Source organism: Oncorhynchus nerka, linkage group LG26, assembly GCF_034236695.1.
Source record: "Oncorhynchus nerka isolate Pitt River linkage group LG26, Oner_Uvic_2.0, whole genome shotgun sequence".
Classification (NCBI taxonomy): domain Eukaryota; kingdom Metazoa; phylum Chordata; class Actinopteri; order Salmoniformes; family Salmonidae; genus Oncorhynchus; species Oncorhynchus nerka.
In genome coordinates, this window is record NC_088421.1 from 32,303,827 (window position 1) to 32,330,440 (window position 26,614).

Here is a 26,614-nt window from a genome sequence, read left to right on the forward strand (position 1 = left end):
TCTCTCTCTGTCTCTGTCTCTCTCCTCTCTGTCTCTCCTCCCTGTCTCTGTCTCTGTGTCTGTCTCTCTCCTCTCGGTCTCTCTCTCTGTCTCTGTCATTCTGTCTCTCTCTGTCTGTGTCTGTCTCTCTCCTCTCGGTCTCTCTCTCTGTCTCTGTCATTCTGTCTCTCTCCTCTCGGTCTCTCTCTCTGTCTCTGTCATTCTGTCTCTCTCCTCTCGGTCTCTCTCTCTGTCTCTGTGTCTGTCTCTCTCCTCTCGGTCTCTCTCTCCTCTGTCTCTCTCTCTCTGTCTCTCCTCTCTGTCTCTGTCTGTGTCTGTCTCTCTCCTCTCGGTCTCTCTCTCTCTGTCTCTGTCTCTCTCATCTGTCTCTCTCCTCTCGGTCTCTCTCTGTCTCTGTCATTCTGTCTCTCTCTGTCTCTGTGTCTGTCTCTCTCCTCTCGGTCTCTCTCTCTGTCTCTGTCTCTCACCTCTCTGATGTTGTCATCGGTGTGTCTTCACCCCTCACTCTCTCCCCTCTCCCCTCTGTATAGCCCCGCTCCTAACAAACTGGGCGACCCCACCCCCACCCCACGTAGAGCTGCCACTCTAAATAGAAAACAGCACCATCATGCTTCTTCACCCGCCTTCCAGCCCCCTCTACCACCGCCAGAGGCTGGAGGAGTCACCCAGACCCAGCCTGTGGCTGAGCCCCAGACCCAGGAGCAAACTCTGTGTGGGAGTACAGAGGCTGGCCAGCCTGGCCTGGCTGGGGGGGGTGGGGGTCAGGGTGGGGCACCAGAGGTCCAGGTGGCCACAGGGCAGCAGCCTCTGCCTCTTACCCAGCACAGCTCTGAGGAGAATAGGTAAGGAGGAAGCAGAAACGGAGTCCCTCCCCTCCCGTCACCAATCAGCCAAACAGAAACCAGAAGGTTACGCGCCGCCCTGCTGTCGATCCTGATTGATCAACCTACAGCTACTCACTCTGTCATTGACCTTTGTGTTTGCTTGTCCCATATTGTTCTATGCAGGCTGATACTGTGTGTTGTAATCACACCCAATGAAATCAAGTATGCTGTAAATCAAACCGATATCCCAAAGCCAATGATTTAGCTGTTTGTTGAAAGGCCTCTCCTAGTGATCCAGGAAGCAGCTTTGTTATTGGTGCTTGTCTATTGTCCTATCCCTTCCCAGACAGGGTGCTGGTCCTGCTCCCTCAAGTGTCTGCCTTCCTACCAGCCTTCCTAAATATTTGTCTGTCCAGACCGTTCATGTGGCTGTCTGTTGGTCAGCCCTCCCCCAAGCATGCATACCTGTCTGCTTTGGCATTTCATGTAGTTGTCTAATGTTTGCTTTGTGATTGTCCCAAACTCTTGACTCACAGCCCTCTGGTTTACCATGCTGGTATCATCCCAAGCAGGCTTGGTACTCCTGCTCTGGTTATCCTCAATGCATGTGCAACTTTTACTTTCCTTGAATGAACTTCCTGTGTTTCCTGTAGTGTTTTTGCATCTGTTTTGTGTCAGTTGGAAACACACTGTGATTTGAGAGATGTAATTGTCTTTAATCTTTCCATGTTATGATTTGACTCATGTAACTGGCTAATTGTCACTGTAATTGTTCTTTATACATGATTGCCAAGGAAGTGACTAACCCTGACCTGTGATGCAGTTTTTGCATGTCATCACTTTGCATTGAGACCTGGCTTGTAGACTGACAGGTGACAGTGGGTTTGTCCTCTATCTCTACAGCCCTGGCCATGACCCCACCACCACCCCCGCTCCCCTGAGGAACGGGGGCTCCCAGCTCACCGTGGGGACGCCCCACTCCCAGGCAGGATGCAGGGGTCCTAGCCCCCACATTGGACGCAGAGGTGAGAGAACACACTCTGACCACCCAACCACACCTCTCTACACCCTCTGGTAGTTTCCACTTAAGAGACTGACACAACGTACTACAAATAGTATATCCCATTTAGCAGACACTTTCATCCACAACGACTTACAGTCATGCATGCATACATGGGTGGTGCCGGGAATCGAACCAACTTTCCTGGCGTTGCAAGCACCATTTTCTACCAAGTGAGCTACAGAGGACCACAATAGCATCAATCAAATCAGACAGAAAGCTCAGACCTTTTTAACTCACGTACTTATCAGTGCTTTGATCAGTGTGATTTCATAGTTTATAGCCATGGTTTTATTTTGTCTTCCCCAGGTACTAAGAAGCAAGCCCCTGCCCCACCCAAACAGGCCAACCCCTTTGTAGCTAATGTCTCCACCCTTGGCCACAGTCCCGCGCCTAACAACCCCTACCCCCTCATCACTCCACGACGCCACTCTGGTAAAGAAACCCCCATCCACGCCCCCAGCCACCCTCCCCCACAGCCCCCTCAGTCTCAGGGGGAGTCAGACCCCTCTCCGCCCCACACCCCCACACCCCCTAGCACCCCTCCTCACGATGGTCCAACCTCCACCCCCTTCACCCCTCTATCGTCCTTCCACTCTGGCTCCCTCCCTCGCCCCACCAGGCCGGCTCCGAAGCCACGCTCCCGACCTACAGTTCCCCCGCCCCGTCAGCCGCCCACCAATGACGACAGCAACGGGCCCAGCGGCTCTGCCTCCAAGGTCATCACCGGTAAAGTTACAGTCCATCCTTTCCCAATCCAAACTACTCATGACTATAACGGATATTAAACTGTCATGACACAAACTTACTTGGGTACGCTAGTTGGCCAGTATACCTTACAACAGAGGACTCCATCCAGCTCTCAATATGTGCTGTGTGAGTCATAGGTGATAGAGTCACAGCCCATATCCTATCAGAGATATGATACATTGTGTGGTAAAGAAGGAAACATACTCTGGTGAGAAAGGACGTCTCTAGAAGGTATGACACACAGTCTAAAATGCAGCCAGAGAAAGGAAGGATGGAGGGATGACTAAAAGAAGGATAGAGTTTGTGTATTATTCACCAATCCGCTCCTTCATTAGCTTCACATAATAATCAGAGCTGGAAACTCATCTCAACAGAGGAGTGTGTGTGTGTGTGTGTGTGGGGGGGGGGGGGCAGTTTTCCTGGTAGGAATTCTCAAGGTTTCAAGCAGAGCAGGAGGCTCCCTGGCTGACTCAGACACAGTATTGCAGTAGCACATACTGATGTATTGTTGGCCCTATTTCACACACACACACACACACACACACACACACACACACACACACACACATCCTGCACTAATGGAAATGTCCTTGTTTGCCAAACATTCCATTATATGCTCAGAGTCTAAATCAGCCAGGAATTTGTCTCGGTGTATGATACTGTCTCTGGGCCTGTGCTAACAGCATTCATTTACTTTCAAATCATTTAAAATAGTACATGGCATTTCATAACACTTTTCACAACACATTAAGCGTGTTCCCTCAGGCCACTAATATTACATTATACTGCATGTTATCTATGCATTCTTTCTTTAGTCGAAGGACATTTTGAGAATCTTTTTTTTTCAAGCTCTGGCTAAGTCTGTTTCAGACATAGTTACACACAAAGCACTACATAAAAAGTGTATGCACAAATGTATTAGATATTAAACAGTGACACAAAGCAAACACAACAGGACGTCTTCCTACTGTATTAACACAGTTAACACAGTTAACTGCCAATGAAATCATATGCTGCTGACAATGCTAGCTAATCGAGCATTGTGTGATTTCATCAGGTCTCTCACAGAGAGAAATGTAACAATGAACGGTGTTTGTTCACTTGGATTCTGGTCTCACTGCCTTTAGTATTGCCTCACGCACACCATACACTGTAATTGTGGTGATTTAATTTAAAATGCATGATGGGTAAATATTGGAATATTGCAGATGTGTGAGCTGCCGCCCTGCCTGTGAGCTGAGATTGAGAGGCAGGTAATGGTAAGGATATGATTGGCTGACGCTCTGAGTTGCAGCCCCTTGCTCTCCGTGTGTGTGCGTACGTGCTCGTGTGTTTGTCTGCATGTGTGTGTGTGTGCGTACGTGCTCGTGTGTTTGTCTGCATGTGTGTGCGTGTCTGTGTGTGTGTGTGTGTGTGTGTGTGTGTGGTTGAGCCCAATGCATTAACCCTGCTTGCCAATAGTAAATAACATGCGTGTGATTCCCACCCCGTTGTGCCATGGCTGTGGTTGAAGGCTACTTACAGCTACCCTTGTTAACTAACCACTCTTAACACCCCTGGGCTAGTCCAAGAGATGGTCCAGTCTGATACTGACGGTGCAGTCGGTACTCTACTTCCTATTTCTTATCTAAGTCAAATACACTGCTCAAAGAAATAAAGGGAACACTAAAATAACACATCCTAGATCTGAATGAATGAAATATTCTTATTAAATACTTTTTTATTTACGTAGTTGAATGTGCTGACAACAAAATCACACAAAAATGATCAATGGAAATCAAATTTATCAACCCATGGAGTTCTGGATTTGGAGTCAAACTCAAAATTAAAGTGGAAAACCACACTACAGGCTGATCCAACTTTGATGTAATGTCCTTAAAACAAGTCAAAATGAGGCTCAGTAGTGTGTGTGGCCTCCACATGCCTGTATGACCTCCCTACAATGCCTGGGCATGCTCCTGATGAGGTGGTGGATGGTCTCCTGAGGGATCTCCTCCCAGACCTGGACTAAAGCATCCGCCAACTCCTGGACAGTCTGTGGTGCAACGTGGCGTTGGTGGATGGAGCGAGACATGATGTCCCAGATGTGCTCAATTGGATTCAGGTCTGGGGAACGGGCAGTCCATAGCATCAATGCCTTCCTCTTGCAGGAATTGCTGACACACTCTAGCCACATGTGGTCTAGCATTGTCTTGCATTAGGAGGAACCCAGGGCCAACCGCACCAGCATATGGTCTCACAAGGGGTCTGAGGATCTCATCTCGGTACCTAATGGCAGTCAGGCTACCTCTGGTGAGCACATGGAGGGCTGTGCGGCCCCCCAAAGAAATGCCACCCCACACCATGACTGACACCATGACTGCGAATTTGCCAATCTTGGTGTTCTCTGGCAAATGCCAAACGTCCTGCACGGTGTTGGGCTGTAAGCACAACCCCCACCTGTGGACATTCGGCCCTCATACCACCCTCATGGAGTCTGTTTCTGACCGTTTGAGCAGACACATGCACATTTGTGGCCTGCTGGAGGTCATTTTGCAGGGCTCTGGCAGTGCTCCTCCTGCTCCTCCTTGCACAAAGGCGGAGGTAGCGGTCCTGCTGCTGTGTTGTTGCCCTCCTACGGCCTCCACGTCTCCTGATGTACTGGCCTGTCTCCTGGTAGCGCCTCCATGCTCTGGACACTACGCTGACAGACACAGCAAACCTTCTTGCCACAGCTCGCATTGATGTGCCATCCTGGATGAGCTGCACTACCTGAGCCACTTGTGTGGGTTGTAGACTCCATCTCATGCTACCATTAGAGTGAAAGCACCGCCAGCATTCAAAAGTGACCAAAACATCAGCCAGGAAGCATAGGAACTGAGAAGTGGTCTGTGGTACCACCTGCAGAACCACTCCTTTATTGGGGGTGTCTTGCTAATTGCCTATAATTTCCACCTGTTGTCTATTCCATTTGCACAACAGCATGTGAAATTTATTGTCAATCAGTGTTGCTTCCTAAGTGGACAGTTTGATTTCACAGAAGTGTGATTGACTTGGAGTTACATTGTGTTGTTTAAGTGTTCCCTTTATTTTTTTTGAGCAGTGTAATAGAAGGCCTGGACATTAACTTTAGAATGAATCTGCATAAAAGCAAATAGTTGTGGGATATTTGAAAATTCTTGTCCAGACCATCTAAATGACTGGATTTGGCTTCATTTCTTTGAAGCACTCCAGAACCCAGGTGATGCACTTCTAGCATTTCAGATTAACATATCAACAATACTCTCCAAGTAACTCTGTTATTGAAATCACATTTCCCACATCGGAAAATGTACGAACTGTGACTAGAACGTGGCATTCAACTTCCCTGTCATAGACAAATGTATTTCCTTTTTTATTATGTATATATTTATTTTACAATATGACAAATCCTTGGTGTCTTTTCTCCAGTATGCAGAGTTTGTGTGCTTTCCTTAGGTTTGAGGTGTGGATATGGTCTGTTCGGTGACTGATGTGTGTGCCTCTGTCTGTTCTGTAGAGCTTCTTGCTGCAGACTGATAGTGGTGTACTACAGGGTTAAGGTCAATTGCATCAATTCGGGAAGTGGTCTGAAATCGAAAAATCATAATTGAAAACGATAAATACCACTTCTCAATTCTTGAACTGGAATTTTAATTTATCTCCTGAATTGGCTAATAAATACCACTTCTCAATTCTTAAACTGGAATTTAAATTTATCCCCTGAATTGCCTGAATTAAAATGTAATTAATCCTAATCCTAGTAGGCTGTGTTTTGCCTGATTGATCACTTACCTGTCAATCTAAATGTCTTCTGTAGATTCCAGCCTGAACTTGAAGGGGATTGGCCGAGCCCTTATCCCTGAAATTATGGTGGACATACAAGGGGAGAGCTCTGCTGGTCATGAGCCCTCCCCCTATCCAACCCCACCCTTGGACCCTGAGATCCAATCAGAGAGCACCAGTCTGTGAAAGGGGAGGGATCACTCCAACTGACATCACCAAAAAACATTCTGCCTCTGCCCAATTGGCAATATGCTAGCCATTCATCCAATCGCCATAGTCGGAGTCAGCTCGGAGCCTCTACAGACTGGACCATACAAACTCCCTGCTCATCAATCCAGTGAGCAATAATGTCTGCAACAAACAACCCCTAGCCAACATTACTCTCTACAACAATACAGGGACTAGACAACCTTCTCTTACTCCATAATCCAAACTCAACACTGTTGGCACCCACCACCCAACACCCTCAACACCAACACCCTTCCATCCATAAACCATCAACAGTATTGGAACTGGACCACAGGATCACCCCATGTTCATTGAACCTTCGTTCTGCTAAACATGATAGGAAGTTGGCCTGCAGCTTTCTATTGAATCAACCAAGCCTGTACTGGGACTGGACAATATATATATAACCACTGAACTCCAATGCTGGCGAAGCTGTAATGTTATGACCCAGTACCTGGAAGCATCTGATCTGAATATACTGTTTCATCTTTGGATCCATTGTAGAATGTTGACATTGAATTGGGGCTGGGTGGGAGGCTAAGCTTGTAAACCTAAAAGCTCAGAACTTGTATGTTTGTATGATGTAACTTTCCTCCCTGTGGTACATTGTATGGTGGTTGTAGGAATATTTTTTTAATGGAAATTGCTCATTTGTATGTCCTCAATGCATTACCTAAGATTGTCTACAAAACTGCAATTTTGCCCCATTTGAGAACTTTCTTTAATGGTTTTTAATGGGCCAAGTAATACAAATGTAATGCAGAAAGTGCTATTGATGAGCAAATATACATGGTGAGCCCAAAGAATCCTATAAATTGCCATACTTCCTTTGATGAGAGCTCTCAAGGACCAAAGATGCCAGTTGATGAATAACTACATTTGGTGAGTGTGCTGCTTTGTGTTTGTAATATAAATGTTGTAATAGTTGCCAAGGACCAAATAAGTATCAATGAGGAGTGCAATTGAATGAACTGCATTCGTTTCATACGGTGTCTTCTCCACTCCCATTATTCACCCTGGTTCATTTGTTGTTGTTTTTAACCTGTCTTACCACAATATACTATAGGACTGTGTTTTATTCAACAGAGCTGAATTCAAACAAAACAGTCACCCCTGCCAAAAATGTGTATACCAATCACAGCTTTCCCCTTTAAAATAAAAGTTATATAAGAAAAGTGATTGGATATTCCCTGCCACAGATTTCCCCTTTAAAAGAAAAGTTATATAAGAAAAGTGATTGGATATTCCCTGCCACAGATTTCCCCTTTAAAAGAAAAGTTATAGAAGAAAAGTGATTGGATATTCCCTGCCACAGATTTCCCCTTTAAAAGAAAAGTTATATAAGAAAAGTGATTGGATATTCCCTGCCACAGATTTCCCCTTTAAAAGAAAAGTTATATAAGAAAAGTGATTGGATATTCCCTGCCACAGATTTCCCCTTTAAAAGAAAAGTTATAGAAGAAAAGTGATTGGATATTCCCTGCCACAGATTTCCCCTTTAAAAGAAAAGTTATAGAAGAAAAGTGATTGGATATTCCCTGCCACAGATTTCCCCTTTAAAAGAAAAGTTATAGAAGAAAAGTGATTGGATATTCCCTGCCACAGATTTCCCCTTTAAAAGAAAAGTTATAGAAGAAAAGTGATTGGATATTCCCTGCCACAGATTTCCCCTTTAAAAGAAAAGTTATAGAAGAAAAGTGATTGGATATTCCCTGCCACAGATTTCCCCTTTAAAAGAAAAGTTATAGAAGAAAAGTGATTGGATATTCTGCCACAGATTTTTAAAAGAAAAGTTATATAAGAAAAGTGATTGGATATTCCCTGCCACAGATTTCCCCTTTAAAAGAAAAGTTATAGAAGAAAAGTGATTGGATATTCCCTGCCACAGATTTCCCCTTTAAAAGAAAAGTTATAGAAGAAAAGTGATTGGATATTCCCTGCCACAGATTTCCCCTTTAAAAGAAAAGTTATAGAAGAAAAGTGATTGGATATTCCCTGCCACAGATTTCCCCTTTAAAAGAAAAGTTATAGAAGAAAAGTGATTGGATATTCCCTGCCACAGATTTCCCCTTTAAAAGAAAAGTTATAGAAGAAAAGTGATTGGATATTCCCTGCCACAGATTTTTTTTTTTGAGAAATGATTTGTTTTGATATCCGTTTTGATTTAATTTAGCTCATGAAATGGACAACCCAACAGAACAATATCCCAGGTTTGATTTGATGATTACTATTCAAATTTAGGATGTTATGTTGACAATCTTTAGTGGGTAACCTGGCTTCTCACTCTGCTTGTGATTATTGCCTTTTTTCCCACTACATTGCATGTTTTGAATGTGATTTGCATTGCTTGTTTTCTGCCCGTGTCTTTTCAACCTGAAAATGAACAAAGATTTTCGATAATGAGTGAATGGATCCTCCACTGTTTGTTCATATTAATACCCAAAACTATTTTCCTTTATTACTCTAAATAAACAAAACATGAATTAAAACAGTAATATCCCATGTTTATTCATGTCAGCTGAATACTGTATATTCTAATCTAATGGAATGTCTACTCTTAGTAAGAACTATAATAAATGTAGCATATTGAGAGGCATCATGCCCATTTAAACACTGCCAATCAAAACTAGACATTGCTGCCATATAGTAAAGATACAAATTGGCTGAATGAACTGGCATAAATATAATAATATACCAGTTTCATCTGAGGACAAAAATGTTGACAGCTGCGCCATACAGGGTGCAACATGAATAGGAGATGTTTGATGTACCAATTCCATGGCATAGGGTTTATGAACTGGTACAACAAACTACACTTGAGTCAATACTTACTTTTTCAATTTAAATTATTATATCAAATTCTTGCCACCAACAGAATGCCATATATATGGGGCATACAACGATCTCAGCTCTGTAGATTTTGTTGCGAAGAGGCAGAATCACTAGATCATTTATTCGGTTATTGCCCCTATGTAGCTTGTTTCTGGTCACAGGTTCAGGAACGGTTAAAAAATCACAACATGCACTTAAAATGAACCTTACAAATAGCAGTGTTGGGTAATTTGGAAAGCCTTAGTCAGTCAATAAATAATATAATACTCGTAGGAAAGGTTTTCATCTTTAGCTCACAATCTGTGCATAATATACGATTAGAAAGATTCAGAAATTCACAGCACAATTGAAAAATATATGGCACATTGAAACCAAATGAGGGTGGTCTATGGTGATCGGTGGGATGGGCTGAGAGTGGCTGAGTGGTGGGATGGGCTGAGAGTGGCTGAGGGGTGGGATTGGCTGAGTGGTGGGATGGGCTGAGAGTGGCTGAGGGGTGGGATGGGCTGAGTGGTGGGATGGGCTGAGAGTGGCTGAGGGGTGGGATGGGCTGAGAGTGGCTGGGATGGGCTGGGGTGGGATGGGCTGAGTGGCTGGGTGGGATGGGTGGCTGGGGTGGGATGGGCTGAGTGGCTGAGGGGTGGGATGGGCTGAGAGGGTTGGGATGGGCTGAGAGTGGCTGAGGGGTGGGATGGGCTGAAAGGGTGGGATAGGCTGAGGGGTGGGAAGGGCTGAGAGTGGCTGAGGGGTGGGATGGGCTGAGTGGCTGAGAGTGGCTGGGGTGGGATGGGCTGAGAGTGGCTGAGGGGTGGGATGGGCTGAGTGGCTGAGGGGTGGGATGGGCTGAGGGTGGGATGGGCTGAGGTGGGATGGGATGGGGGTGGGAGGGTGGCTGAGGGGTGGGATGGGCTGAGAGTGGCTGGGGTGGGATGGGCTGAGAGTGGCTGAGGGTGGGATGGGCTGAGTGGCTGGGTGGGATGGGCTGAGTGGGATGGGCTGGCTGAGGGGTGGGGGATGGGCTGAGAGTGGCATAGGCTGAGGGGTGGGATGGGCTGAGAGTGGTGGCTGAGGGGTGGGATGGGCTGAGAGTGGCTGAGGGGTGGGATTAAAGAGTGTGTGGTAATGTATTATTGTTATTGACTGCTTTATATGAAAGTAACATGTATGTCAAATGTATGTGTATGTAGCAAAAAAAGCTGTAAAAACAAAATGAAGATATTTGTCCTCTAAAAAAAACCTATACATTGCTATTATACAATAATAAATAACAGCCTTTGCTGTGACACTTCAGCAGCTCTCCGATGATGCTGCAGCAATGGCCAAGCACCACCTGTCCCTGCCAATATCATTGGCTGTTGAGAATTCCTCACTAGGCCCAGTAGCCAATGATAAAGACGGCGATGGAGAGGCAGATGATAAGGTTGGCGTCGACCACGTGGCTAAGGCATGGGTCCTCTTCCAGAGAGCTAGCGGGGTCGAGAAGAAGAGGGGGTTGTGGGGCGCTGTCCCCCTCCTTTTGCCGCTCCATCCCACACAGCCAGTAGAGGGCGGCCTTCAGCCTGGACTGGCTCCTCACACTGGCTTCTGAGGAGACTGGGGAGAGAGAAGTGTGGGTATATGCGTATAAGCAGTGTTTGACTTGGACTGGAACACACCTGTACTGGCGCCTCAGTTATGAGTACCGGCATCTTATAGAATATTGCTGTCTTAAAAATATTCCTGCACCTAAATATAAACAGTACTGGCACCCAAAATGAGTGCTGGCACCTATTTCAGTCCACTTCAAGCACTGGGATTGTGAGTATTGTATGAATCATGGTCCTTAGTATTGTTGAAGCAACATACCAGTATTAACCTACTGCTACCTAAAAAGGGACAACACTACCCACCTTTCCTCTGGAGGTGTGTCTCTCCGTTAGCCTTCTCCTGCTCTCTGTCTTCTATCTCCTGCTCTGCACTCTCCTCGGTCTCTGTAGCACTAGTCACAGTCTCTACTGTCTCTAAAGCTCCACTGCTCTTCTCCACCTTATCAAATCTGGTGAACCAGGTGAGGCGGCTGATCTGTTCCGTAGCAACAGCAACACAGACAATGCAACGGTTAGTGATATAGGCCATATCGTGCTCACATTTATTACACTGTCTATCTCAAGTTTATATTGGATTTAGACAGTACTGTAGATGCAAATTCTTCATTTATCACAGTGTCGTTGAAATCAATAGGTTCATTTGTTCAAATACACAATTGCCATCACAATCACTATCAAGATACTGTATTTGAGCTCTGGTTTCGTAGCACTCCCCAGCCTCCCCTCACCTGCTCTGGGCGGGGTTTCTCCGTGGCCAGGCTGACCCCCACCACCACCACCAGGGTGAGCAGAGACAGCACGGTGGAGAAGTAGAGGTAGTGGACATGTTTCACCACATCAGGCCTGCTGTCCTCCTGGTAACACAGTGGTGAGGGATAGATAAAGTCTAGGGCCATCCTCACACCGCCCACCAGTAGGCCCAGGAACAGGCCCCAGAAAGCCCCCTGCAGAACACAAAGGAGGGACATTTCATCTCTACATCATCTTTCAATACATCAGACTTTTACTGCAATCTGATTGCAAATTGAGTAGCATTTCATTCCTGTAGGTGAAAAACCAAGTACAGCCTATTTTCAGATGCAAACACTTACCTTCACTACACACACCTTCACTTCACACACCTACACTAGACACCTTCACTTCATACACCTTCACTACACACATCTTCACTTCACATACAGTACCAAAAGTTTGGACACACCTACTCATTCAAGGGTTTTTCTTTCTTTGTACTATTTTTTACATTGTAGAATAATATTGAAGACAAACTATGAAATAACACATTGAATCATGTAGTAACCAAAAAAGTGTTAGACAAGTCAAAATATATTTTATATTTGAGATTCTTCAAAGTAGCCACCCTTTGCCTTGATGACAGCTTTGCACACTCTTGGCATTCTGTCAAACAGCTTCATGAAGTCACCTGGAATGCATTTCAATTAACAGGTGTGCCTTGTTAAGTTAATTTGTGGAATTTCTTTCCTTAATGCATTTGAGCCAATCAGTTGTGTTGTGACAAGGCAGGGGTGGTATACAGAAGACAGCCCTATTTGGTAAAAGACCAAGTCCATATTATGGCAAGAAGAGCTCAAATAAGCAAAGAGAAACGACAATCCATCATTACATTAAGGCATGAAGGTCAGTCAATACGGAACTGTAGTCGCAAAAACCATCAAGCTCTAAGATGAAACTGGCTCTCATGAGGACCAACAAATGAATGGAAGACCCAGAGTTACTTCTGCTGCAGAGGATAAGTTCATTAGTTACCAGCCTCAGAAATTGCAGCCCAAATAAATGCTTCACAGAGTTCAAATAACAGGCAGATCTCAACATCAACTGTTCAGAGGAGACTGTGTGAATCAGGCCTTCATTTTACATTTACATTTAAGTCATTTAGCAGACGCTCTTATCCAGAGCGACTTACAATCATGGTCGAATTGCTGCAAAGAAACCAGTACTAAAGTACACCAATAATAAGAAGAGACTTGCTTGGGCAAAGAAACATGAGCAATTGACATTCGACCCATGGAAATGTGTCCTTTGGTTTGAGTCCAAATGTTAGATTTTTGGATCCAACCGCAGTGTCTTTGTGAGAGGCAGATTAGTGACCGGATGCTCTCTGCATGTGTGGTTCCCATTGTGAAGCATGGAGGAGGAGGTGTGATGGTGTGGGGGTGCTTTGCTGGTGACACTGTCAGTGATTTATTTAGAATTCAAGGCACACTTAACCAGCATGGCTACCATAATTTGTTTTTCAACAGGACAATAACCCAACACACCTCCAGGCTGTGTAAGGGCTATTTGACCAAGAAGGAGAGTGATGGAGTGTGGCATCAGATGACCTGGCCTCCACAATCACTTGACCTCAACCAATTGAGATTGTTTGGGAAGATTTGGACCTAAGCAGCCAACAAGTGCTTAGCATATGTGGGAATCTACATACCTTCACTACAGACACCTTCACTGCACATACCTTCACTACACACATTTTCACTACACTACACACACCTTCACTACACATACTTTCACTACAAATACCTTCACTACACACATTTTCACCAGACACCTTCACTACAAACCTTCACTATAGATCATTTCACTACAGACACCTACCTCACATACTGTACTCTGTATCCCCCCCCCAACACACACCTTCTCATTGGTCCTCTTCCAGAAGCATCCAGTCAGGAAGACGATGGAAACAGGGGGCTGGAGATAGGTACTGATGGACTGGATGTAGATAAACAGCTGTCCTCCCTGACTGGCCTGGACCACAGGGATCCAGAGCACTGACACCACCACCAGAACCAGCACAAACATCCTGAGGAGTATAGTGTATGTGTACCTTCCCACGAGTATGTGTATGCATGAGTATGAGTATGCATGAGTATGTGTATGTGTATGCATGAGTATGTGTATGCATGAGTATGTGTATGCATGAGTATGAGTATGTGTATGTATACCTTCCCACGAGCATGAGTTCCCACTCGGTTGCTCGGGGCCGGACATGCCTCCACAGGTCCATGGTGAAGATGGTGCTGGAGCTGTTGAAGATGGAGGTGAGGGAGGACATGAGAGCAGCAATCATCACCGCCATCATCAGACCACGCAGACCTGGAGAGCAAGAGAGAGAGAGAGAGACAGGAGTATGGAGAGTGCACACAGAGACAGGAGTATGGAGAGTACAGAGAGAGAGAGACAGGAGTATGGAGAGTACACAAAGGGAGAGAGACAGGAGTATGGAGAGTACACAGAGGGAGAGAGAGAGTACAGAGAGACAGGAGTATGGAGAGTACAGAGAGAGAGAGGAGTATGGAGAGTACAGAGAGAGAGAGGAGTATGGAGAGTACACAGAGAGAGAGAGAGGAGTATGGAGGGTACACACAGAGAGAGAGAGGAGTATGGAGAGTACACAGAGAGAGAGAGAGAGACAGGAGTATGGAGAGTACACACAGAGAGAGAGAGGAGTATGGAGAGTACACACACAGAGAGAGAGAGAGGAGTATGGAGAGTACACACACAGAGAGAGAGAGGAGTATGGAGAGTACACACAGAGAGAGGAGTATGGAGAGTACACAGAGAGAGAGAGAGGAGTATGGAGAGTACACACAGAGAGAGGAGTATGGAGAGTACACAGAGAGAGAGAGGAGTATGGAGAGTACACACAGAGAGAGACATGAAGAGTATACACAGAGAGAGAGAGAAAACGGGAGAGAGAGTGAAAGAGGGAGAATGTGCATGTGTGTATTATTTTCCTGTCAAATCGTCAGTTGGCAACCCATCCCTTATGGGATTAATTGACACAAATATTTAAATCATTCACTGATAATTGTTCTCTTCCATTGTTCTCTGCAGTACGCATCGCATGAAGTGTGTATGTGTATATTTGAAAGAGACAGAAGCCCTGTTTATATCTGCATCTAACATGCGTCCTTCAATCTGATCTTGTCCTTATATTGTTTGTTTACACTTAAGATCTGAATACAATCAGATCTCAATGTAACTTAACCAGGCTGTGTCACAACCGGCCGTGACCGGGAGTCCCATAGGGCGGTGCACGATTGTCCAGCGCTCGTTAGGGGAGGGTTTGGGTGGGGGGCTTTACTAAGTTAATCGCGCTCTAGCGACTCCTTGTGGCCACCCGGGCGACTGCAGGCTGACCCCGGTCTTCAGTTGAACAGTATCTCCTCCGACACATTGGTGCGGCTGGTTTCTGGGTTAAGCTGGCAGGTGTTAAGAAGCGTGGTTTGGCAGGTCATGTTTAGGAGGACACATGACTCGACCTTCGCCTCTCCGGAGCCCCAAGGGGAGCTGCAGCAATGAGACAAGATCGTAATTGGATAAGATGAAAAGGGGGATAAAATACTAAAAACACAGAAGCAGGTCTAGAGAGTGGAAGAAACACACAGCAGGTAAACACACAGCAGGTTGAGCGTGCAGAGTGACACAGAGACAGGGAGGCTTTAGTCCACAAAAACAACTACTAAGACAGAAAATAAATATAACAAAGAAAATCAAATCAAATCAAATGTATTTATATAGCCCTTCGTACATCAGCTGATATCTCAAAGTGCTGTACAGAAACCCAGCCTAAAACCCCAAACAGCAAGCAATGCAGGTATAGAAGCATGGTGGCTAGGAAAAACTCCCTAGAAAGGCCAAAACCTAGGAAGAAACCTAGAGAGGAACCAGGCTATGTGGGGTGGCCAGTCCTCTTCTGGCTGTGCCGGGTGGAGATTATAACAGAACATGGCCAAGATGTTCAACTGTTCATAAATGACCAGCATGGTCAAATAATAATAAGGCAGAACAGTCAGGTGGACTGGGGACAGCAAGGAGTCATCATGTCAGGTAGTCCTGGGGCACGGTCCTAGGGCTCAGGTCCTCCGAGAGAGAGAAAGAAAGAGAGAATTAGAGAGAGCATATGTGGGGTGGCCAGTCCTCTTCTGGCTGTGCCGGGTGGAGATTATAACAGAACATGGCCAAGATGTTCAAATGTTCATAAATGACCAGCATGGTTGAATAATAGTAAGGCAGAACAGTTGAAATCACTTAGGTTTCGCTCGGTCCTTCTTTACTTTTGCTTGGTGTCGGTCTCTCCCCCTACTCCCCCGCAGTGTGCCCCCGGGCTCCTTTTATTTGGCCTCCACGGCTGGTTGGCACTTTCCGCTAATTACCTCCACTTAGAGCTGTCTGTGTCGGGGTGCCCAGCTCCCGTATTCCCAGCAGAGGGAGCCAACGTCGCCTCACGTACCTCCCCTCTATTACCACCCCCCGGGGTAGACCTCCTGGGATACCACAAGGTGTTTGTGTGTACAGGAAGTGACAAAGACAGATGGAGATATACAACATGTTACAGAGAGAAGAACAGTTCCTCACCTGAGGGCAGTAGCTTCATGACCAGTTTGGCGTAGGCGATGTCTGAACAGCCCACTGGGTTCCCACACACCTCAGTACACACCTCAGGGTCACCACACGCCACCTCGTCTAGACGCAACAACAACGCTGCTGTAAATATACTGTCTCTCCTTTGTTTGATAGTGGTATCAGCAGGTTTTACCTAGGTACAGTATCCTCTCTAGAGTTACTGCCAAAGCCTTGCACTTAGGACATTGTACCTGGGTAGAGTATTCTGCTGATCATGCCGGGCAGGACCATCATGAAGAAGGGCAGGATCTTGAGGTAGGCAGCCAGCAGGGAGCCTCCTTTAGCATGGAGCAGGTTCTTAGCAGCCAGGGAGCGCTGCACTATCACCTGGATACAACACAACACAGAATCAGTGACTGGAACTGTTGACAGAGCAGCTGAATGTGCCTCCCAAGTGTATAGAGCACTTAAACAATCCATCTATTTTATTATTAAGGTGAATCAAAACTCTCCTGCCAGTGATGCAACAATGCCAATACAGTGATTTACAGTTCAAGTTAGATGGTGTTCTAAAGCCTAGTGTTTCCATTCCCCTTTAAGGTGTATCAATGCTGATACCTCAGATCTTCTCCTCTTGGCCATCTAGTGACTGTCCCTAAGCAGTGTCACTGTTACCTGGTCTGAGCACCAGTACCACATGGAGGGTATGGACATGCCCAGGAGGATGCCCGGCCAGGGCAGGTCAGAGGTTACAGGGTCACGGAACAGGTGGAAGGCGTCGTCCCGGGGGATCCCACATGTGGTGTTAGGGTCGCGGACAGAGGGGATGGCCGTAGCATACCCCTCTAGGAGGGCGTTCCAGCCCCCCACCTCAGCGAAACCTCCACAGGAGTAGGGCAGAGTTAGACAGTTAGGCAAACTGTACTGCACTGCCCTGTATTGTACTGCCCTGCCCTGTACTGTACTGCCCTGTATTTTACTGTACTGTACTGCCCTGTACTGCCCTGTATTGTACTGCACTGCCCTGTATTGTACTGTACTGCCCTGTATTGTACTGCACTGCCCTGTACTGTACTGCCCTGTATTGTACTGTACTGCCCTGTACTGTACTGTACTGCCCTGTATTGTACTGCACTGCCCTGTACTGTACTGCCCTGCATTGTACTGTACTGCACTGTACTGCCCTGCACTGCCCTGTATTGTACTGTACTGCCCTGTACTGTACTGCCCTGTACTGTATTGTACTATACAGAGAGTGAAAAACATGAAAATCAATAACTGAGGAAATCTCAAATCTAGTTGGAAAGTTTTTCTGATTAAAGACAAAGTATTTATCTTTGAATCATACACTGAGTATAAAAAACATTAGGAACACCTGCTCTTTCCATTACATAGTCTAACCAGGTGACAGCTATGATCCATTATTGATGGCACTTAAATCCACCTCAATCAGTGTAGATGGTAGTAGGTGTCAGGCGCACTGCTTTGTGTCAAAAACTGCTGGGTTTTTCACACTCAACAGTTTCCTATGTGTATCAAGAATGGTCCACTACCCAAAGGACATCCAGACAACTTGACACAGCTGTGGGCAGCATTGGAGTCAACATGGGCCAGCATCCCTGTGGAAAGCTTTCAACACCTTGTAGAGTCCATACCCCAACGAATTGAGGCTGTTCTAAGGCAACTCAATATTAGGGAGGTGTTCCTAATGTTTTGTATACTCAGTGTATACAGTAGCCACCGATCAACACAGCACCAAAGCAGAGACCTACTGAAGCCCATGAGGGTGAGTGCTCCTATCAACATGATGCCAGTCTGGGCAGCGTCTGTGTACATGACAGCAGCCAGACCACCTGAAACAACACAGCACAACACTGAACCAGGCTCTATGTTTGAACTGGTAGACTTTAGGAAAAATATGATTGTTTTGGAAGAGAGTGAAAGAGAGAAAGGGACATAGAGAGAGAAAATTAGTGAGAGAGAGTGAGAGAGACAGAGTGAGAGAGACAGAGAGAGAGTGAGAGAGACTTTAACCATTTGTACATTGTTAAAACACTGTATATATATGGATGTAATATGACATTTGTAATGTCTTTGTTGTTTTGAAACTTCTGTATGTGTAATGTTTACTGTTAATTTTTATTGTTTATTTCACTTTTGTATATTATCTACCTCACTTGCTTTGGCAATGTTAACACGTTTCCGATGCCAATAAAGCCCCTTGAATTGAATTGAATTGAATTGAATTGAAGAGAGAGAGAGAGAGAGAATAGCATGGTACCTGTTACAGTATAGAGAGCAGTGATGAGCAGAAGCACCACCACAGCTACATAGATGTTCCACTGCAGGGCCTGTTGAATAAACACTGCCCCAGCATACATATCCACCTGCACACACACACACACACACACACGCACGCATGATGCACACACAGCAGCGGAGCAAGCCGTCTCAATTCATTCAATAGATTCACGTCCAAAACAATGTTGTATTGAGAAAGTAAATAGCTGATGAGATACATAGAAGTGTTTTGACTTTACTTACCGATATCTTTGTGAAGATGTAAATGAATAAATACAAAATAGCTATGAATAATTGTATTCGCTTCCCCCCGAATCGCTTCTGCAAGTATTCAGGCATGGTTGTCACCTGCATGTTGGGATACAGGGAAACAGACAGAACATGAATGATTGAACAAGTTATCACCACTGTGATCTAAAGTATCTCAGTACACAGAGAGGGAAGTGTTGTGTCTCAGTACACAGAGAGGGAAGTGTTGTGTCTCAGTACTCCGAGAGGGAAGTGTTGTGTCTCAGTACACACAGAGGGAAGTGTTGTGTCTCAGTACTCAGAGAGGGAAGTGTTGTGTCTCAGTACACAGAGAGGGAAGTGTTGTGTCTCAGTACTCAGAGAGGGAAGTGTTGTGTCTCAGTACACACAGAGGGAAGTGTTGTGTCTCAGTACACAGAGGGAAGTGTTGTGTCTCAGTACACAGAGAGGGAAGTGTTGTGTCTCAGTACACAGAGAGGGAAGTGTTGTGTCTCAGTACACAGAGAGGGAAGTGTGTCTCACAGAGGGAAGTGTTGTGTCTCAGTACACAGAGAGGGAAGTGTTGTGTCTCAGTACACAGAGAGGGAAGTGTTGTGTCTCAGTACACACAGAGGGAAGTGTTGTGTCTCAGTACACAGAGAGGGAAGTGTTGTGTCTCAGTACACAGAGAGGGAAGTGTTGTGTCTCAGTACACAGAGAGGGAAGTGTTGTGTCTCAGTACACAGAGATGGAAGTGTTGTGTCTCAGTACACAGAGATGGAAGTGTTGTGTCTCAGTACACAGAGAGGGAAGTGTTGTGTCTCAGTACACAGAGAGGGAAGTGTTGTGTCTCAGTACACAGAGAGGGAAGTGTGTCTCAGTACACAGAGATGGAAGTGTTGTGTCTCAGTACACAGAGAGGGAAGTGTTGTGTCTCAGTACACAGAGAGGGAAGTGTTGTGTCTCAGTACACAGAGAGGGAAGTGTTGTGTCTCAGTACACAGAGAGGGAAGTGTTGTGTCTCAGTACTCAGAGAGGGAAGTGTTGTGTCTCAGTACACAGAGAGGGAAGTGTTGTGTCTCAGTGTTGTGTCTCAGTACACAGAGAGGGAAGTGTTGTGTCTCTCAGTACTCAGAGAGGGAAGTGTTGTGTCTCAGTACTCAGAGGGAAGTCTCAATACTCAGAGGGAAGTGTTGTGTCTCAGTACACAGAGAGGGAAGTGTTGTGTCTCTCAGAGAGGGAAGTCACACAGAGAGGGAAGTGTTGTGTCTCAGTACACAGAGAGGGAAGTGTTGTGTCTCAGTACTCAGAGAGGGAAGTGTTGTGTCTCAGTACTCAGAGAGGGAAGTGTTGTGTCTCAGTACACAGAGAGGGAAGTGTTGTGTCTCAGTACACAGAGAGGGAAGTGTTGTGTCTCAGTACACAGAGAGGGAAGTGTTGTGTCTCAGTACACAGAGAGGGAAGTGTTGTGTCTCAGTACTCAGAGAGGGAAGTGTTGTGTCTCAGTACTCAGAGAGGGAAGTGTTGTGTCTCAGTACACAGAGAGGGAAGTGTTGTGTCTCAGTACACAGAGAGGGAAGTGTTGTGTCTCAGTACTCAGAGAGGGAACACAGAGAGGGAAGTGTTGTGTCTCAGTACACAGAGAGGGAAGTGTTGTGTCTCAATACACAGAGAGGGAAGTGTCGTGTCTCAGTACACAGAGAGGAAAGTGTTGTGTCTCAGTACACAGAGAGGGAAGTGTTGTGTCTCAGTACACAGAGAGGGAAGTGTTGTGTCTCAGTACACAGAGAGGGAAGTGTTGTGTCTCAGTACACAGAGAGGGAAGTGTTGTGTCTCAGTACACAGAGAGGGAAGTGTTGTGTCTCAGTACACAGAGAGGAAAGTGTTGTGTCTCAGTACACAGAGAGGGAAGTGTTGTGTCTCAGTACACAAGAGAGGAAAGTGTCGTGTCTCAGTACACAGAGAGGAATATTCAAATAAACTCCTCGCCTGTAATGGGGTATTTGAGCGCTGAAATACTTGGCTCGATATTGCATATAATTTCAGTAGGCCTACTTTGGTGTGATATTTCAGTAGTACAGACAGTGGACTGACAGAAAGGTGTGTGTTGACCTCTCACCCCGGAAGCGATATAGATGGGCAGGAAAAGCCAACCCAAGAGCAGCACCATCAGCATCCCCTGCCAACCAGAGACATCGATACTTGTGATTTATGCAAAGCTTAGTATGAAAAAAGTAATATTTTAAAGTTTGCATTAAACCATATGCCCTATAAAAATCATGTGCAGATGTAGGGTCTTAATTAATCCTGTAGCAACAGGAAATGTGAATTATTGTGTGGATTGTATGTAATTAATAAACATTTATGTAAAGGTTGATACATTTTTCGTGATGGAAAAATCAAGTCTGAAATTTCTAAGTGGAAATTCCAAACTTCAGAAGCCTTTTTAAACCTAAATTGCCTGCATTGCAGGAACGTTCTCCTGCAACAGGGTGAGCAAATGAAGATCCTGCATCTGTACTAGAGATCCACATCCAGTTTGTAATGAATTCTAATGTCCAGATGTATAGTCTTACGTTCCACTCATATGCCACAGCACTGATGCCCGCTGCTGCTCCTGAGCCTGCCAGGCCCATGAAGTGGCCGCTACCCACATTACTGGCAAACAGAGAGGTGCCCACCTGCAGGGAGAGAGTGTCAGAGAGATAAAGAGAGAGACAATGTGTGAGTGACAATACAACAATGTCTGACTTTAAGCCAACCCCATTGTAAAGTATTCATATCTCCCCATATAAAATCTCAGTTCCACCCCAATAACATTACAAGGACTGCTTTGTTTCACCATCTGGTTTGGTCCTGGACTATTCAGAACAAGAGGAATAAATCAACACTGGTTCCTCTTGAATCCATTCAACATACTGAGTGGATGTCATTTGTGTGTCGTTTCCATAGCAACATCTCTGTTTCTTTTCACTCACCGGCCACCAGGACATGCTCTTTCCTGCCAGGAAGTATCCATCCACCGTGCTCCGCTTGGTTTTCCACATGGACTGGAAGGGAAGGACTGACTGTTACACACATTCTCTATTCAGACTTTAATGTGTGCTGAAGTAGAGTGCTGAATTATTGTACTGAAGGAGTGTACTGAATTAGTGTGCTAAATTAGTGTACTGAAGGAGTAAAGGAGTGTGCTGAAGGAGTGTACTGAATTAGTGTACTGAAGTAGTGTACTGAAGGAATGTGTTGAATTAGTGTGCTGAATTAGTGTACTGAAGGAGTGTGCTGAAGGAGTAAAGGGGTGTACTGAATTAGTGTACTGAAGGAGTAAAGGAGTGTGCTGAAGTAGTGTACTGAAGTAGTGTACTGAATTAGTGTGCTGAAGTAATGTACTGAACTAGTGTGCTGAAGGAGTGTGCTGAATTAGTGTACTGAAGGAGTGTGCTGAAGGAGTGTGCTGAATTAGTGTACTGAAGGAGTGTGCTGAATTAGTGTGCTGAAGGAGTGTGCTGAATTAGTGTACTGAAGGAGTGTGCTGAAGGAGTAAAGGAGTGTACTGAAGTAGAACAACTCTACTTTGAGATTGAGATGCAAGAATATACTGTAGAGCAACAACCAAACAAATCCCAATAGAGCACATGACATGTTTCAGTCAATCTCACCAGGGCTATTGATTTGTCTGGAATAAATCAAATCATTTAGAAATGGAATCCTAATCCCTATATAGTGCACTACTTTTGGCCAGCTACATAGGAATAGGGTTCCATTTTGGATGCCATTAGGGTGCCTTTTCCCAAATTGCTCCTACTTACCCAGAGGCCCACAGCCAGTACAAGGAGGAAGTAGACAACGAGCACCACAATGTCTATGGTGACCAGGGTGGGTACACCTAAACCTGGGGATTGGGAGGGGGGCACGGTGGTCCCCTGAGTGGTAGCCATACTTGGGTCAAAGGTCACTGGAATTCTCAGGGAGTGATTGCGTATTCTGCTGGTGAGGGAAATGTAGTCATTGTTGATTCTAATCATAATAGAGCCTCCAAACACTACATTCACTAGATTCACAGAATTACCTTATTTACATAAGTATTCAGACCCTTTGCTATGAGACTCGAAATTGAGCTCAGGTGCATCCTGCTTCCATCGATCATCTTTGAGATGTTTCTACAACTTGATTGGAGTACACCTGTGGTCAATTCAATTGATTGGACATGATTTGGAAAGACACACACCTGTCTATAAAAGGTCCCACAGTTGACAGTGCATGTCAGAGCAAAAACCAAGCCATGAGGTCGAAGGAATTGTCCGTAGAGCTCCCAGACAGGATTGTGTCGAGGCACAGATCTGGGGAAGGGTAACAAAACATTTCTGCAGCACCAAATGTCCCCAAGAACACAGTGGCCTCCATCATTCTTAAATGAAATAAGCTTGGAACCACCATGACTCTTCCTAGAGCCAAACTGAGCAATTGGGGGAGAAGGGCCTTGGTCAGGTGACCAATAATCATAGCTTTCACCTTGATTCACCAAAAAGGACAACCATCTCTGCAGCACTCCACCAATCAGGCCTTTATGGTAGAGTGGCCAGACGGAAGCCACTCCTAGGTAAAAGGCACATAACAGCCCACTTAGAGTTTTCCAAAAGGCACCTGAAGGACTCTCAGACCATGAGAAACAAGATTCTCTGGTCTGATGAAACCAAGATTCAACTCTTTGGCCTGAATGCCAAGCGTCACATCTGGATGAAACCTGGCACCATCCCTACGGTGAAGCATGGGGATGGCAACATCATGCTGTGGTGATGTTTTTCAGTGGCAGGGACTGGTAGACTAGTCAGGGTCGAGGGAAAGATGAACGGAGCAAAGTATAGAGAGATCCTTGATGAAAACCTGCTCCAGAGCTCTCAGGACCTCAGACTGGGGTGAAGGTTCACCTTCCAACAGGACAACCCTCAGCACACAGCCAAGACAACACAGGACTGGCTTCAGGACAAGTCTCTGAATGTCCTTGAGTGGCCCAGCCAGAGCTTGGACTTGAATCAGTTCAAACATCTCTGGAGAGACCTGAAAATAGCTGTGCAGGGACACTCCCCATCCAATCTGATAAAGCGTGAGAGGATTGGGAGGAACTCCCCAAATACAGGTGTACGAAGATTGTAGCTTCATACCTGAGAAGACCCGTTGCGGTAATCGCTGCCAAAATGCTTCAACAAAATACTGAGTAAAGGGTCTGAATACTTATGTAAATGTAATATTTCAGTTTATTTTATAATGTTGCAAAAAAAAAGTAAAACCTTTTTTTGCTTTGTCATTATGGGGTATTGTGTGTACATTGGTGAGAAAAAAACATTTTAGAATAAGTCAAGGTGTCTGAATACTTTCCGAAAGCACTGTACACATACATATACAGGTTTTACGCTATACTCACTGGACCCTGACCGGAGTTTATACATTATCCAGGTTTTACACTATACTCACCGGACCCTGACCGGAGTTTATACATTATCCAGGTTTTACACTATACTCACTGGACCCTGACCGGAGTTTATACATTATCCAGGTTTTACGCTATACTCACCGGACCCTGACCGGAGTTTATACATTATCCAGGTTTTACACTATACTCACCGGACCCTGACCGGAGTTTATACATTATCCAGGTTTTACGCTATACTCACTGGACCCTGACCGGAGTTTATACATTATCCAGGTTTTATACTATACTCACCGGACCCTGACCGGAGTTGATACATTATCCAGGTTTTACGCTATACTCACTGGACCCTGATCGGAGTTTATACATTATCCAGGTTTTACGCTATACTCACTGGACCCTGACCGGAGTTTATACATTATCCAGGTTTTACGTTATACTCACTGGACCCTGACCGAAGTTTATACATTATCCAGGTTTTACGCTATACTCACTGGACCCTGACCGGAGTTTATACATTATCCAGGTTTTACACTATACTCACCGGACCCTGACCGGAGTTGATACATTATCCAGATTTTACACTATACTCACTGGACCCTGACTGGATTTGACACATTATCCTTATTCATAGTCTCAATTTGTCGGGGCATGGACTCTACAAGGTGTTGAAAGCATTCCACAGGGATGCTGGGCCATGTTGACTCAATGCTTCCCACAGTTGTTTCAAGTTGTCTGGATGTCCTTTGGGTGGTGGACCATTCTTGATACACATGGGAAACTGTTGACACAAGCCGGTGCTACTATACCTCGTTCAAAGGCACTTCAATGTTTTGTCTTGCCCATTCATTCTCTGAATGGCACACAAACACAATCCATGTCTCAAGGTTTAAAAAGCCTTATTTAAGTTGTCTCCTCCCTTTCATCGACACTGATTGAAGGGGATTAAACAAGTGACATCAATAAGGGATCATATCTTTCACCTGGATTCACCTGGTCAGTCTATGTCATGGAACGAGCAGGTCAGTACAGGTGCATCAAAGCTGGGACCGAGAGACTGAAGAACAGCTTCTAGCTCAAGGCCATCAAACTGCTAAACAGCAAACACTGACTCAGAGAGGCTGCTGCCTACATGGAGACCCGATCCCTGGCCACATTAACAAATGGATCACTAGTCACTTTAAACAATGCCCCTTTAAACAATGCCCCTTTAAATAATGCCACTTTAATCATGTTTACATATCCTACATTACTCATATGTATATACTGTATTCTATACCATCTACTGCACCTTGCCTATGCCGCTCGGCCATCGCTCATCCATATATTTATATGTACATATTCTCATTCACCCCTTTTAGATTTGTGTGTATTAGGTAGTTGTTGGGGAACAGTTAGATTGCTTGTTAGATATTACTGCACTGTCGGAACTAGAAGCACAAGCATTTTGCTACACTCGCATTAACATCTGCTAACCATGAGTATGTGAAAAATAAAATGATATTTTTGTATTTAGATTTTGTTCATATTTTGTATAGTCAGTGTATGCTGAGAAGCTCCACGGTGTAAAGTGTTATCCAAAGACCAACTAACTACTGTCCATGTTTTAATTCCCTCACACCATTCATATAATATCCTCACACCAAACATTAACTCAAGGACAATAGTCACCTTGCGTTTAAGTGTACTGAACCCTACAGTACTTACCTGTCAGTTTGTAGTCAGACTCAGGGTTTAATTCCAGTTGGCCGGTCCTATAGCAGTTCTCATGGTGGATGTTGGTCTCCTTTCTGACCAGGGGATCAAACTCCACTGTCTACTTATATAAGACAACACTAGCTGGTTAAAATGTAAAAGTTTTATTACCAGTGAAGTGTGTGTGTGTGTGTGTGTGTGTGTGTGTGTGTGTGTGTGTGTGTGTGTGTGTGTGTGTGTGTGTGTGTGTGTGTGTGTGTGTGTGTGTGTGTGTGTGTGTGTGTGTGTGTGTGTGTGTGTGTGTGTGTGTGTGTGTGTGTGTGTGTGTGTGTGTGTGTGTGTGTGTGTGTGTGTGTGTGTGTGTGTGTGTGTGTGTGTGTGTGTGTGTGTGTGTACACTGAACTAGTAAACATACTCATATGCAGATTTGACACTTTGTTCTGCTAAATTATAAGTTTAGTTAGATCTGTCACTACACTGACCACAGCTCTTCAGACTCTACAGTACTAGCCTTTTTCTCACAATTCCTCAT

At 45.2% G+C, this 26,614-nt stretch overlaps 2 protein-coding genes across 4 annotated transcripts; one reads left to right on the top strand and one right to left on the bottom strand.

The window, feature by feature from the left end:
• The first annotated feature begins 473 nt into the window (after positions 1–473).
• Positions 474–8,386, top strand: LOC135564704 (rho GTPase-activating protein 17-like). Its single transcript, XM_065010440.1, has 4 exons — positions 474–842; positions 1,728–1,849; positions 2,194–2,613; positions 6,452–8,386. Exons 1-4 carry the CDS (start codon positions 475–477, stop codon positions 6,601–6,603), a joined length of 1,062 nt encoding a protein of 353 aa, XP_064866512.1. The 5' UTR covers position 474; the 3' UTR covers positions 6,604–8,386.
• Positions 8,387–10,497: 2,111 nt separating this feature from the next.
• Positions 10,498–26,180, bottom strand: slc5a11 (solute carrier family 5 member 11). Of its 3 annotated transcripts, none has more exons than XM_065010441.1 (16): positions 26,095–26,180; positions 22,769–22,943; positions 21,938–22,009; positions 21,536–21,640; positions 21,079–21,138; positions 18,975–19,079; positions 18,712–18,817; positions 18,203–18,283; positions 17,106–17,311; positions 16,682–16,817; positions 16,443–16,550; positions 14,027–14,177; positions 13,716–13,884; positions 11,792–12,007; positions 11,367–11,538; positions 10,498–11,070 (listed from the first exon to the last, which is right to left on the bottom strand). In XM_065010441.1, exons 2-16 carry the CDS (start codon positions 22,895–22,897, stop codon positions 10,847–10,849), a joined length of 2,040 nt encoding a protein of 679 aa, XP_064866513.1. In that variant the 5' UTR covers positions 22,898–22,943; positions 26,095–26,180; the 3' UTR covers positions 10,498–10,846. The 3 variants fall into 3 exon arrangements, with proteins under 3 accessions (XP_064866513.1, XP_064866514.1, XP_064866515.1); XM_065010442.1 differs by having other exon boundaries at positions 22,769–22,946; XM_065010443.1 differs by lacking the exon at positions 26,095–26,180 and adding an exon at positions 23,188–23,283.
• Positions 26,181–26,614: the final 434 nt, after the last annotated feature.

What these genes read in the sequence shown, in the direction of transcription:
- slc5a11 (XM_065010441.1), bottom strand. Translation starts at nt 22,897, where the DNA reads ATGGCTACCACTCAGGGGACCACCGTGCCCCCCTCCCAATCCCCAGGT. An exon ending in ACATCTTCACAAAGATATCG is followed by an intron (nt 18,818 to 18,974) that starts GTAAGTAAAGTC and finishes GTGTGTGTGCAG; the next exon opens with GTGGATATGTATGCTGGGGC. An exon ending in TGCTCTCTATACTGTAACAG is followed by an intron (nt 18,284 to 18,711) that starts GTACCATGCTAT and finishes GTGTTGTTTCAG; the next exon opens with GTGGTCTGGCTGCTGTCATG.
- LOC135564704 (XM_065010440.1), top strand. Translation starts at nt 475, where the DNA reads ATGTTGTCATCGGTGTGTCTTCACCCCTCACTCTCTCCCCTCTCCCCT. An exon ending in CCCCCACATTGGACGCAGAG is followed by an intron (nt 1,850 to 2,193) that starts GTGAGAGAACAC and finishes TGTCTTCCCCAG; the next exon opens with GTACTAAGAAGCAAGCCCCT. An exon ending in TGCCTCCAAGGTCATCACCG is followed by an intron (nt 2,614 to 6,451) that starts GTAAAGTTACAG and finishes TGTCTTCTGTAG; the next exon opens with ATTCCAGCCTGAACTTGAAG.